The sequence below is a fragment of the Dromiciops gliroides genome, chromosome 4 (genome assembly GCF_019393635.1).
Source record: "Dromiciops gliroides isolate mDroGli1 chromosome 4, mDroGli1.pri, whole genome shotgun sequence".
NCBI classification, from domain to species: Eukaryota; Metazoa; Chordata; class Mammalia; order Microbiotheria; family Microbiotheriidae; genus Dromiciops; species Dromiciops gliroides.
The window spans coordinates 143,746,138-143,760,391 of record NC_057864.1 but is presented as its reverse complement, the minus strand read 5'-3'; the positions used below and the strand labels follow the sequence as shown (position 1 = coordinate 143,760,391).

General features: G+C 34.7%; 1 protein-coding gene across 1 annotated transcript in view; it reads right to left on the bottom strand.

Moving 5' to 3' along the window:
- Positions 1–14,254, bottom strand: part of LYST (lysosomal trafficking regulator) — a 205,181-nt gene that overhangs the window by 74,789 nt on the left and 116,138 nt on the right. Inside the window, exons 30-32 of the mRNA XM_044002844.1 lie at positions 13,399–13,577; positions 12,740–12,946; positions 514–690 (exon numbers count right to left, since the gene is read on the bottom strand). Coding sequence (XP_043858779.1) covers positions 514–690; positions 12,740–12,946; positions 13,399–13,577 — 563 coding nt within the window. The remainder of the gene's footprint in view (positions 1–513; positions 691–12,739; positions 12,947–13,398; positions 13,578–14,254) is intronic.

Sequence of the window (14,254 nt, the reverse complement as noted above, 5' to 3'; positions counted from 1 at the left end):
AAGGAAAACCAATATTGCTTTGGAAACCAGAATGTGGAACCCATATTTACTTACCCCTTAATTACTACTGACACCACACAACAATCCTTCTGGACACAAATGCCAGGAACGTGTGGGTCAAGGGAAAACTAGGCTTTTATTACGGGGAAAAAAGTAATTTTTTAAAACTTTCTTTGAGATATTAGGAAAAAATTTTTTCATTGGATTCTATGCAGTGCTTATATTATTTTTACTCTTTTGCTATATGAGGCCTGAAGTTGAAAGTTAATGCTGCAAAATTTGCTTTACGTCAAAGCATAAAAGTATATCTTTTAAAAAATCATCATCATAAACCATTAATAAAAATTAAACTTTTTTCTTCTTTGTTGAAGCAAAGAAGCATTTATAAACATCAAGCAACATTGGGGGGAAGGAAATAACATTTTTAAATAGCATAAGGAAACAAATTATTTTATCTTTAATTTTATTATATGATGAAATCCTTGTTTTAGAGTACTATTTCTATTGACTCACCTCTCTTATTACTTTTAGGAAGTCTGATTTTGTTGGTAGACTGGGAAGAGTGCATTTATGACCACACAATTTTAAAATATTCATGAACAATCTTGCTGTGGTTAGTTCTTCTTCAGTCAATTCTTCTTGGTGATTATGCAAAAACTCATTTAAATAAAGGACCAACTTGGCTCCATGCTACAAAACGAAAGGATAGGAAGAAAAGAAAAAAACTAGTACTTAATAATGTTTATTAAATTGAATTAGATTATAATTAGAAAGTACAAAAAAAGTAACAACTCACAAAAAGCATAAAATATGCACCTCTTTGTACAATAAAAACTTAACATTTTTCTCTAAAATTTATTAAGGTCTAATTAATTTTATCCCCTATGGTAAGGTTATAAGATCTTTTAAAAATTATTTTATTTGTTATATATAATTATATTTTATACATATATCAAACATAGATATAATATACACAAAGGCATAATATGACATATAACATAAATTTTTGACATGATTACATTTAAATAAACCTAGATATATTCTAATACATATAACTTAGTATTTTGATTCCTTAAATAACTGTTTTATACATAACAAATACATATCAATTGATATAATTTATGACAAATTTGTTTAAATATAATTACTACATAAATAATACCTAAATAACTCATAAATGTACAACATATATATATATATATATGTGTATGTGTGTATGTATAAATACATATATATCTCCTTTACCCTTCCCAGCACATCCCTCCCCAACCTTTCCAGATTAAACATTTTTATTTTTTTTTTCTATTCCAATCTCTATCCCTCCACTTCCCCCTCCCTGAGGGGGTAAATAATCCAATATGATTTATACATATATGATCATGGAAAACATCACCAAATTTGTCACTTAATGAAAGAATGTGAAAAATAGCATGTCCCAATTTGTTCCATAAATATAATTTCTTTTCCTGGAGGTGGATAGTATGTTTTGTCAATATTCCTTTGGGATTGACCTGGATCACTGCACTGATGATAAGTCAAGTCATTCACAGTCCTTCATCAAACAATATTGCTGTCTCTGTGTAGAGTATTCTCTTGGTTCTGCTCACTTCCCAATACATCATTTCATACATGTCTTTCAAAGCTTTTTTTGAAGCTCTTATTTTTTCAAATAATTTATATAGTATTGGGATTAATTGTTCTTTAAAAGTCTGGTAGAAATTCACTTGTGAATCGATCTAGTCCTAGATATTTTTCAACTCATTCAACTTCTTCAAAAATTCAGATGCTATACCACTTGGCATAAACATAGTAAGTATTGATATAACTTCATTGTCCATGATACCTCCTCAGCAAAATATAGTTTCCCGCCCCATCTCCCCCAACTAGATCTATTTTTTGCCTCTGTTCTGTCTGAAATCACTCAAAAGGGCAGTTCAGTGGGGAGGGTTAAACCTAAAAGGTTCCTCATATTTCCGGGCCCCAATATAAAGGTGAGTCACCCAAATAATGCTCTGTATATCAAATTTTGGCCTTCACACTTCTAAAGCTTATAATATATAAAAGGAAAAAAATGTAAAAGTTGTAGGTTGGTCAGGAATTCTAAAGGTGAATAATTCTTCTGTTCTATAATTAGCTTTATTTTCACTAAAAACAAAGGTTAAAGAGAATCAAATGAGACCACAGAGGTCCTGAATAATGAATACCCGAGGATGGTTAGAGACTCCTAACAAAAAAAGAGTGAATTATAAAGATTATCTAAATAAGCTCTGGGCATAATATGAGGATTAATTTAAAATCAAGATGACTGATAATAGAAAAACTTAAGTGAGAAAAATGCCAAATTATGTTTACGTATAGCTTTCAAAGTTTACTCTATAAAAAGTTTGCCATGGGTTGCCAGCAAAACTTGAGTGTTGGCAAAATGGCTAAGAGTAATGAATTCTTTTTGATGTTAAGAAACAAAAAATGATAGTAAATAGGATACAAAATGAGGCCAATTTTTACAAATACCATATCCAATCAATCTCAAAATAAGAGTCAAACCTCCCACACAAGTAAATGAAATTAGTATTTAATAGACAACATTCCATGCAAATTATTATTTGTACAGTGAAAAAGTACAAATCAAGATGCTTAAAATTGTACTAAGACCCAAACAACTGCCTCCTGATTTTGAAAACTATAATTTAAAGCTGAGAGTTCACAAAAGAAATGTAAATTCTTAATGACCTTATGAAAGATTGCTCCATATCATTCATAATGTTTATAACTGCACTTTTATGGTAGGTAGCAAAGAACTGGAAATAAAGGAGATGACTATCAACTAGGGAAAGATTAAACAAAATGTGGCCCATGAATAGACTACTGCTGCACTGTAAGAAAAGATAAATATGGGTAATGGAGAAGCATGGGAAGGCTTATCTGAAGTGAAGGAGAATAAGGAAAGAAATTCACGACTGCAATGTAAATCAAAAGAACAACAATCACAAAACAACTGAAATGAAATGCTATGAAATAATAATAACTACCTTTGTTCCAGAGAGAAAGTCCCTATCCCCCTTCACTGCAGAACTGGGGGAATATGGATATGCAATACTGTATATATTATTTGGTTTTGTTTAACTTTTTTTCCCTTTTAAAAAATTTTTATGTCTTAATATATGACTCAAGTAGGGGCAGAAAAGAGGCATAGACTAAGAATCGTAGGTGATATAAAAACAAAATATGTCAAAATTTTATTTTATAAATATAAAAAACTGAAGGTGGAAGGAAAAAACATTTTCTGAAACTAGCAAAAACAAGGAAATGCTTCACTGTCCCAAAGAACAATCTTGTTAATTAAAAATTAATATTTTAAACAGAACTATGGTCCTATACTTTGATGTCTCATCTTGTAAAGATGACTCTGGGTTTCAAAAAGCTATGCCGGGGGCAGCTAGATGGCACAGTGGATAAAGCACTGGCCCTTGATTCAGGAGTACCTGAGTTCAAATCTGGCCTCAGACACTTGACACTTACTAGCTGTGTGACCCTGGGCAGGTCACTTAACCCTCATTGCCTCGCAAAAAAAAAAAAAAGAAAAAAAAGGCTATGTCAATAGAGATAAGATAGAGAGCCAGCTCTGATGTCAGGAAAGGCTGAATTAAAATCCCATCTCATATATATACACAGGTTGTATGATCCTGAGCAAGTCACTTAACCTTAGTAATAACCAGTTTAAACTATAATTAGGAAATGTGTAACAAAATAAATAAAACTATGATACAGTGAATGGCAATTTGTGGTTTTTCTGAGCCAATATGCACAGCAAGGATCCATTTCTGTTAGAGTTTGACACCTCTACTGAAGCCAACTCAACACTGAATTGTTAATAAGGTGCTGACCTGCACCATTGGAAGTAGCTTTCTCTTTTGGGAGTTCCCTACACTAAGGAAAACACAGGTCCATTCCTTCTTCTTTATTTCAGCAGGGCACAAGCTCTAGAAGGTCCTAAAAGGCTTTCAGTATGGGTTGAATGATAGGCTATATAACTCTTGTTAACAGGACCAATGAGCTATATTTTAAAAGTTCATTAGTAAGTTGGACATGGGGCGATTTTCAGCAAATAATGGCTGAGACCATCTGTCAGGTTGTAAAAGGTTTATAAATCGTATCCGTAGATGTAGTATCCACAAGGATATTGGGATATCTAACCTTCTACAATAGTTTGGCACTTCTCTCATTAACATCACTGACAATGACAGCCTTAATGAGACTGCTCTCTACAGTTACCAATGATCCTCTTTGACTTCTCTACAGTGTTACACATTTGATTACATTTTCTTTTCACAGTAGTGCTCTCTATTGGTTCTCCTCCTAACCTATCTGACCACTCTTCAGTATATTTGGCTGGATCCTCACTCAGGCCATGCCCACTAATTGAAGGTGTCCCTGAAGGCTATGTACTGAACCCTCTTTTTCTTTATGTGCAATTTTACTTAGTGATCTCATCAGTTCCCATCTATTCTCAGACCTATTTATCTGGCCCTTAACCTCTCTCTTGACCTCCAATTGCTTTTCTGACATTCCAAATGAGATATCTTGTAGATATCTTAAACTCAACATGTCCAAACTGAGCTCATGAGCTTTTCCCCAAATCTTCTGTTCTTCCCAATATCCCTATTACTGGTGAGGGCACCACTATCTTCACTCAGGTTCATGATTTACTTGTCATCCTCTACTCCTCAAATCTCTCTCCCTCCCCTCGCCCTCACATTCTATTTCTGTGTTAGCTGATGAGCTCTTTGAGGTTATCCAATCACTTGTGAAAATCTTGTTCTTATCTTCGTATTACCTTGTCTATATGTCTCCTCTTCTCCACTCACACAACCATCATTATACTTCAGAGCCCTTGTGCCTAGATGCCTGACCTTCTTTTGTTATCTGACAATGTTGACTGCCCTCTCCTGGATATGCTCTTCTCTGGCTTTTCATGACACAACACATTTTAGGAAGGAGTTTCAGGAGTGTTCAGAGAAGAACTGGGGTTGTGAAGGGCCATATGATGACATATTTAAGGAACTGGGATGTTTGCCCTAGTGAGAACTCAGGGGAACCACGAAAGCTGTCCTAAAGGGCTATCACAGAGAAGTGGGATGAGATTAGAGGCAGTGTGGCCCAGTGGAGGAGAGAAAACTAGCACATAGCTAGAGTATGTCAGCACAAGTTCAGCTCTGTCATTATTAATTATGTTACTATGCAAGTCACTTAACCTGATTTGACCTAAGTTTCCATATCTGTAAAGTGAGGGTGTTAGACTAGATCAGTGGTATCAAACTCAAATAGAAACAGATCCCTATAGAAAGTGGACTGACTTAGAAAATCACAAAGTAACTGTCTATGCTGTATTGCATTTTTATTTATTTTGTTCAACATTTCCCAATTACATTTTAGTGCTATTTGTGAGTTTGATGTTTCTGGACTAGATGACTTCTGCAATCTCTTCTAGTTCTAAATCTGTGAAACTGGCTCTGTTTGGCTCCAGAAGGTAAAAGTTATAAAGAGGCAAATTTAGGCATATAGCAAGGAAAACCTTCCTAATGCACAGAGCAAACCCAAAGTGAAATGAGTTGTTTTGGGAGGTAACTGGTAAGTCTTCAAGCAAAAGTTGAATGAACACTTACTTATAAGGTACATTGTAAAGGTTACTTAAAAAAAAAATTTTTTTTTAATTGAGGTACAGATTGGTTTAGATGGTCCAAGTCTTCCAACTCTAAAATTTTGTGATTCTATGAAATGTCAACAACCAATTGGAAAACAACAGACCATTATACTTTTTAGTGATATTTAAATTAACATATTATTAACTCATACTGTCATTCCTCCAAAGCATAAGATAAGCATATGCAATGGTGAAAACAGCATGATGAGTGTTTTAACAGAAAACTATGAATTAAGCAAAAGACAGCTGCTACCTGACCAACAGAGACACATGGACTATGAGCATCAGCCCTGCCAAGTTGGCAAATTAAGAAAATGTTAAATGACTAGAATATTTTCAGCTAGAAGTCTCTTAAAAGAGACATTCTTTATTTAACTTGAAAAACAAAATTTTAAGTGCAATCTAAATTCAACATTTAAAAATAATCTCCAAAGCAGAGGTTTTTATTTTTATGTTGCCATACTACTGAAGCATTAGTCTAAAATCATAGAAAGAAATGCCCTTACTTTCTACAATTGAAACTGCTTACAACCTCAATCATTAGGAATGAGATTATAAGTAGATAGTGAAAATAACTCTACACTGACATGAAAATGCCTGTCACAACGTCCAAGTGCTTTACTCCACTCTTGAGGAAAGAAGCAGTCTTTAGACCATGGTGTAATGACTTGGCAGGATAAAAAATTTGGTTATTTCATTTCCCTGGCCACTTTGAACTTTGCCCTAGTTTATAAGGGACAGTAGGTTAAAGCCAGCACAATAATGAGGATGCTGAAAGCTAGAAGTGACAAATGAGTAAAGAGATGGAAAAAATAGTTACACTGAGTGATAACCACTAACAGTAATGCACTACTTCCTCATTTCATGGACAGGGAAACTAAGGCTCTTAGTGGAAAAATGATGAAACTACCATGTAAATCTCTGAGGTAATATTAAACTTTGGGTTCCTGCCTCAAGTCCACACAGCTCTTCTTCCATGCCATGAGTTCTTCTCAACTAGAAAAGACATCAAGGCAATGAGGTGTGGGGGCAGAGAGTTAAATACATCTTAGTGAGCTCAGAAGGTGTTACTGTAGGATGGCACAAAATCACAGGACCTAGGTTCAAATCCTGCATCTTCTACTTACGACCCATATAAAATTCACTTCTCAGGGCAGAGCCAAGATGGCAGAGGAAAGAAATTGAATGCACAGAGCTCCTGATACAATTACCCCAAAAACAGAAATAAAAGAAAACCCCTGGAGCAGAAAAACACACAAAAATATGGGCTAAGATTATTCTCTAGCTATAGATAGATTGCAGGAGGCCATGCTGGACTATGAGTAAAGTCCAACCCCACAATCACGCCAACAGAGACCCCATCCACGCCGCTGGAGGAATTTACCCCAGAGCCTCTGTATCAGCTATAGCACCAGCGTCTTCTAGAACTGAGCATGCAGTCGGGTGAGAGGGCTGAATGGTTGGCTGGGGGGGAAGTACAGGAGTATCAGTGGGTCCTAGGGAGGAATTTGGCTGTCCCACCCTAGTGGGGAACCAGGAAGAAATCCTGAGCAGTGGGAGGCCCAGGTTGGGGAGGGGTGCAGGCTCTTCGTAACTAAGAACCACGACACAGAAAGCTTTGCTGGTTGGTTGTTTAGTAAGTAGGCTTGAGGTTATTTTCGGTCCAGAGAGCAGGCCAGGGGAAAGTAAAACCTGCCCTCCCTCAAACCAAAACACCTGGGACCCTTTGAAGCTGGGAACAGTAGTGGAACTGAAAAACAGGGCCTCCCAGTGGAGAGTTTAAAGTCAAGCAAAAGATGAGCAAGCAAAGAAAGTTCAGAATTATAGAAAGCTTCTTCAGCAACAAGGAAGATCAAGGGGCACCATCAGATGAGGAAATCAAACACAGGTCCCCCACATCCAAAGCTTCCAAGAAAAATATGAATTGGTCTGGGGGCAGCTAGGTGGTACAGTGGATAAAGCACCGACCCTGGTTTCAGGAGTACCTGAGTTCAAATCCAGCCTCAGACACTTGACACTTACTAGTTGTGTGACCCTGGGCAAGTCATTTAACCATTGCCCCACAAAATAAAAAAATAAAAATAAAAAAATATATTGGGAGAATTAATTCTTTAAAAAACAAAACAAAACAATGAACTGGTCTCGGGCCATGGAAGCTCTCAAAAGGGACTTTGAAAAGAAAGTAGGAGAGAGAAGGAAGATGTAGAGAGAGGGAGGAAAGAATGGAAAGAGAAATGAGAGTGATGAAGGAGAGTCATGAGAAAAAAGTCAACAGTTTGAAAAGCCAAATGGAAAAGGAGATAAAAAAAATGTGTGATGAAAATAATTGCCTAAGAATTAGGATTGAACAAATGGAAGCTAGTGACCTTATGAGAAATCAAGACACAGTAAAGCAAATCCAATTGATTGAAAAAATAGAGGGCAATGTGAAATATCTCCTTGGAAAAACAGCTGACCTGGAAACCTTTGAAAATCAATGGACTACCTGAAAACCATGACCAAAACAAGAGCTTGGACACCAACCTCCAAGAGATTGTGAGGGAAAATTGTCCTGACATTCTAGAAGCAGAAGCTAAAATAGAAAATGAAAGAATCCGTCAATCACCTCCTTAAAGAGATCCCAAAAGGAAAACCTCCAGGAATATTATAGCCAAATTCCAGAGCTCCCAGGTCAAGGAGAAAATATTGCAAGCAGCTAGAAAAAAGGAATTCAAATACTGTGGAGCTACAGTCACAATAACCGAAGATCTAGCAGCATCTACATTAAAGGACCGGAGGGCATGGAATATGATATTCCAGAGGGCCAAGGAACAGGGACTACAGCCAAAAATTACATACCCAGCAAAACTGATTGTAATATTTCAGAGGAAAAAATGGGAATTCAATGAAAAAGAGGTCTTTCAAGCATTTGTGATGAAAAGACCTGGACTGAATAGAAAATTTGACTTTCAAATACAAGACCCTTGTGAAATTTAAAATTGGATATACAAGCATTAAATTCCCCCTTTAACTTTTCCCTTATATATCTCCCAGACCACTAAGAAAAAGAAGCCTCTGAGCTTTAATTAGCGAGGGATTAACTTTTATTGTTTGGGAATTAATTAGACAACAAAAAGGTGATACCAATTAGAGAAATAAGAAAGTAGAAATACAAATGAATAATCTTAGATCTAAGCTTAGTCTGTATTCTTTTATGTATAATTTATGTTGAATTGTTTGAGTTCTTGGGGTACGGGTGGAAGGAAGAGAAGTTGGAACACAAAGTTTTTTTTTTTTTAAATTGATGTCAAAATTTGCTTTTACATGTAATTTGGAAAATAAAAGTCTAAAAACAAAAACAAACAAAAAAATCACTTCTCCTTTATAAGACTCAGTTTCTTTATCTGTAAAATGATGGGGTTGGACTGTCACTTCTGAGATCCCTTCTATAGTAACTTTAAATCTATGATTCTAAGTATAATGGATGTTCACAATTATTGTAATGAGTTGTAAGGAAAATATCAAATCATGTTCAAATTAAATGTCTAACTATTGAGACATTAACACCCAAGTTACAATTTTCACATTCTGAACGGCTGTAAACTCTCTATTCACCAACACTGGGGCACAGGCCCCTAGTTTCTCACCTGGAAGAAGGGTTCAGATGTTGACAGTGAAGTGAATAAAAGAAATCAGTATTATAAATGTCTATGATATTCCCAGGCTAGGCCACAGGACAATTTAACCCATAATTTAGTTGGAATACTGTATATTTGCAATTAAAATTATAGTGACAGAAAATTAAACCACTGCAAACAGTATTTCTGTCATATTATATATTAAAGTCTTTCAAGGGCTAGTAATAAAACCATCAACTATAATTTTTCTTTGGGAAAATTTATTCTGAGTACCGAATAATTTAGAAATGAACATTTGGAGCATAACCTGTTGCTAACTAGCATTTAACATCCTGCATTTATATAGGGCTTTAAGGTTTACAAAGCACTTTTCATGTTATTTCATTTGTTGGTAACTTGGAGAATGTCTCTACCCTGTTTAAGATGGAGGTTAGCATGAAATATTTCTACCCTAAGCAATGCAAAATAATAGCATTTAGGCTTAAAAGGATGGGCTTTTAAGCATTACAATTATCTATAAACATTTCATTTAGGCCTTTATTGTCAAGCATTTTTGTTATTTAGAAAATTCACTCATCCAAGATACTTCCTACTCAGATGATGCATAAAAAAAGACTGCACTATTACATTTTTGTACATAATATTTCTTTTTTTAAAATTCTGATTTTAATACTCCATGTAGCATATTTCCCAGTACAGAGCAGAACAGAATAATGTGATTATCTGTAAAACTATAACTTTCTATTTCTTTATTACATATAGCTTGTTTTTCTTTTCAAGTATCTAAGAAGTTCAATATGTTACTTTCATAGTTATCCTGTTTGTGCATCATTCTGAACTTCCTCAGGTGGTTTTCTGTGGAAGAAACCCAAGTTTTCAACAATTATATTCAAATATTTCATTCCTCTAATAATGAGACATGAAAATTAAAATAAGCCTGAGGTTCACTCTCACAAAGATTGGCAGAGATGACAAAAAAAGAAAATGGCCACCACTGAGGGAGTTGTATGAGGACAGGCACCCTAATTCTTTGTTAGAGCTTTGAGTTGATCCAGCCATACTCAAAAGCAATTTGGAAATACACCCCAAAAGTCACTATACTGTGCATACTCTCTGACCAAGTGATACCATTATTAAGCATATATCACCATAGAGATCAAGGATAGAAGGACAGGACTCATATTTATAGCGGAACTTTCTACTGAGCAGCAAACAAGTGGAAACAAAGTAGTTGTCCATTAGCTGGGCAGCAGCTAAATAAACTATGGTACATGAATAAAATGGAATATTACTGTACCACAAGAAAGGACGAAGGGGATGGATTCAGAGAAACCTAGGAAGACATACGAAATGACAGAGTGAAGTGACAAGAACAAATCAACCTATATTTATAAAGCAACTATAGTAAAGTAAAGGAAAACACCTTTGACAGACTTAAAATTAGAATTGTGATGAGGAAAACCCCTCCACCTTCCTGGTTGAAATGTACTGACTATAGGAGCAGGATAAGATACATAGTTTCAAATATGACCAAGATGGCATAATTTGGGTTGTCGTATTACCAGGGAAAGGTTTTTACTGGCCAAGGGGGTGGAATAGGGTGAGAGAAGAGATTTGAAAAGGAAAGGGAGAAGGGAGCAAACATTGTGTACAAGTTGTGTGCCAGGCGCTGTTAAGAACTTTATAAATACCTTCTTTTTGTTTGTTTGTTTGTTTCTTTGGCAGGGCAATGAGGGTTAATTGACTTGCCCAGGGTCACACAGCTAGTGTCAAGTGTCTGAGGCTGGATTTGAACTCAGGTCCTCCTGAATCCAGGGCCGGTGCTTTCTCTACTGCGCCACCTAGCTTCCCCCAATACCTTCTTATTTTATTCTCACAACAGCCCTGTAAGATAAGAATGAATGACCCCCATTTTATAGCTGAGGAAACTTTCCCAGGCTAGCAGAGGCTGGATGTGAATGTAGGTCTTCCTAATTCCAGGTCCAGCATTCCAACCACTGTACCATTCTCTCTTGCCTCAGGAAGAGAGGGAGAGTAATAGCAATGCAAAAAAAAAAAAAAAAAAAAAAAAAAAGGGAAGAAAAAAAAATAGCAAAGAAACATTTTTAGAAATGCACAGAAGAGAACAGAAGGAAGTTGTAAATTTAATAAATAGAAAATGAATAAAAGATTAATTAATTAATTTTAAAATTGATCAATTAATAAGATTTTTAGGTGTATAGTTTGTGCCAAGCAGTGTACTAAGTCTTTAGGATTTTTTTTTTTAAAAGAACAGTCTCCCCACTCAATGAGCTCCCCACTCCACTGCGCCACATAGGTGCCCCCTACAATTATTATTACTACAACTTCTACTACTGCCACCACTACTACTATTATTATTGATTTATGGCTTTTAATATGGGACATGTTGTCCCCAGATATAAAACTGGATAGCAATACGTTTCTATGTTCAGGTTTTTCTTTGCCTTTTCAAGTATGGCTTAGTTCTAGACAACTATATAAAGATATTAACTAATATGTCTAAACTTAAAATTCTTTTTTAAAGTGTTCCACTTTGGGCTATATTCAGGAGTACATTCAATACAAATCTTCTATTTCATATGCCACAAATTTAGTGCTAATATAAATTATGTATAGTAGTGCCTGAACTTTTTATTAATGGTTACTTGGCTAACATATACTAAAAATGAAAATTTTTTCAGAGAAATCTTCAGAACAAAATAAGTTCTCATAGAATTCAGATCTGGTACTTATAAATTTTCAAATCTAGTGAATTGGCCATAGAAAGAAGGGGTTGGGAACCGTGTACAAAGGTAGGGTATTGTCTAGAACATTAGTTAACATTAATTTTCCTTTACCAAAAAATAGACACATTTTTACTCTGCTACATATTGGTCAGGGTAGCTATAACATTAAACTAATCTTTAATAACAATAATGATGGATTGTTTGACATCTTGGGGAAGGGAGAGGGAATGGAAGAAGAGGGAAAATTTGGAACTCAAAATCTTATAAAAATGAATCTTGAAAATTATCTTTAAATGTAACTGGAAAAATACTATTAAGATAAAATAAAAAATAATAACTATAATTATAAAACTAGTTAACTTTTACATAAGGCTTTTAAGTTAACAAGGTATTTTACAAATATCATCTCATTTGATCTCCCAATCACCTTATGAAGTAGGTGCTATTATTATCCCCACTTTATAAAGGAGAAAACCAAAACTGAGAGAAGTTAAGGGACTTGTTCAGGTTGATACAGCTAGCAAGTAAGTGAAGAAAGATTCAAGCTCAGGTCTTTATTTGGTTTAAGAAAATGACCATTCACTATATTAGACGATACATTTCCGTTCCAGTAATTCATCTGTGAAATTTTATATGTGCTGTTTTATCTGAAAGCTAAATACTGAGTTGCTTACTTGTAATGATGGACTGAGGCAGTCTCGCAGTATTTCCTGATGATTTGGTTGATGCATTATTTCAAAAGCTTGCTTCCTTTCTTGGGGAGGGCGGGTTGGTGACAATAAATGCACCAAGAGTCTCCCAAGCTGGATGCGGAATGTTTCTTTACAAGACAACAGAATTTTATTCCACTGTTGTCTGGAAGTATTGGTTTTATTTGAGCCCTTCAATCAAGAAAAGAATGAATTTGCCAGTGAGTTACTTTATACAATAACAGCTTATTCCTATCACATTAAAAAGAGGTCTAAGAACATAGTTTTCAGTTATAGTTCTAACTACTTTCAAAAACAAAGTAAGAAAAGAAGGGTGTATCATACCAACATTAATGACCAGCTATTTCATACTTTGCTGGCCTCACTCAGCTACAATACAGGAAAATGATTCCCTGGGTACAGACTGAGCAATCATTACTGTATAGAGAATACTCTTTTGGAGGAGAGCAAATGAGCATGGAAACTATTTAAAGTACTCTATTACTTTTTTATCTAAGCAATCTCAGAATCAGAAGGCATAATGGAAGAGAATCCCAAAAGAAATAGGTTCTGAAAACATAATAGAGAAAGATAAAACCTCCATTCCTTAAGAATTAATGGAAACCTTCCACATAATTACTTACAAGTGCTATTCTCATTCCTTCTACCAGAGTCATTAACATTTCTTTCTGAAATGGGTTCAAATTGGAAAGCTGTTCATGTTGAATTTCCTCTTCAGAAATTCCAGCCTCAGAATTTGAGGTTGTGCCTTGAGTTGTGGTCTCTGGTGTACTCAGAATATCAATAAAATCTGGACTAAATTCTTTTAATAGAAAAATAAACATAAAGAGAAAACAAAAATTAATTAAGTCATTGACACCCAATCTATGTTAATGGGATTTAACGCTACCACTAAAACATTCTAGTAGGATTAGAAATTCACTTAACATAATATTTCTATGAAGTTAAAAGATTAGAAACTGATTCATCTAAAATTATATTAAGTAAAAATTTTATTTCTTTTAAGACAATTCTCATTTAAAATATAATTAAATTTATTCAAATATGCTAAATACTGAAATGGTTGAATTCACATGATTATAATCAAGCTCACAGACCATAGGCTCACAGACTTAGAGTACTTGATAAGTTTCTATAAATATATTTCCCTCATTTATTTGGCATATTGATTTTCAAAAGTGATATCAAATTAAGTGATGCTGTGAGTGATAAAAAGCCCACTGTTTAAATAAAGCAATCCATTGTAAATTATAATTGTAATAAAACTTCACAAAGTATGATTTTCTAGTGAATTACTTATAAGGAAACTATAAAGTCAAGATGCTGACATATATAAAATTCTTCTCTTTTTCAGTTCAGAAGCAGTTTACAATTCTGAAAAATCTGAGTAAGTTGCATTACTTTAGAGCAAGGCTTATTGGAGAGCACGTGAACAAATATCCAGATATGATCTAACACTCTTTGTGGCTCTATCTCAAG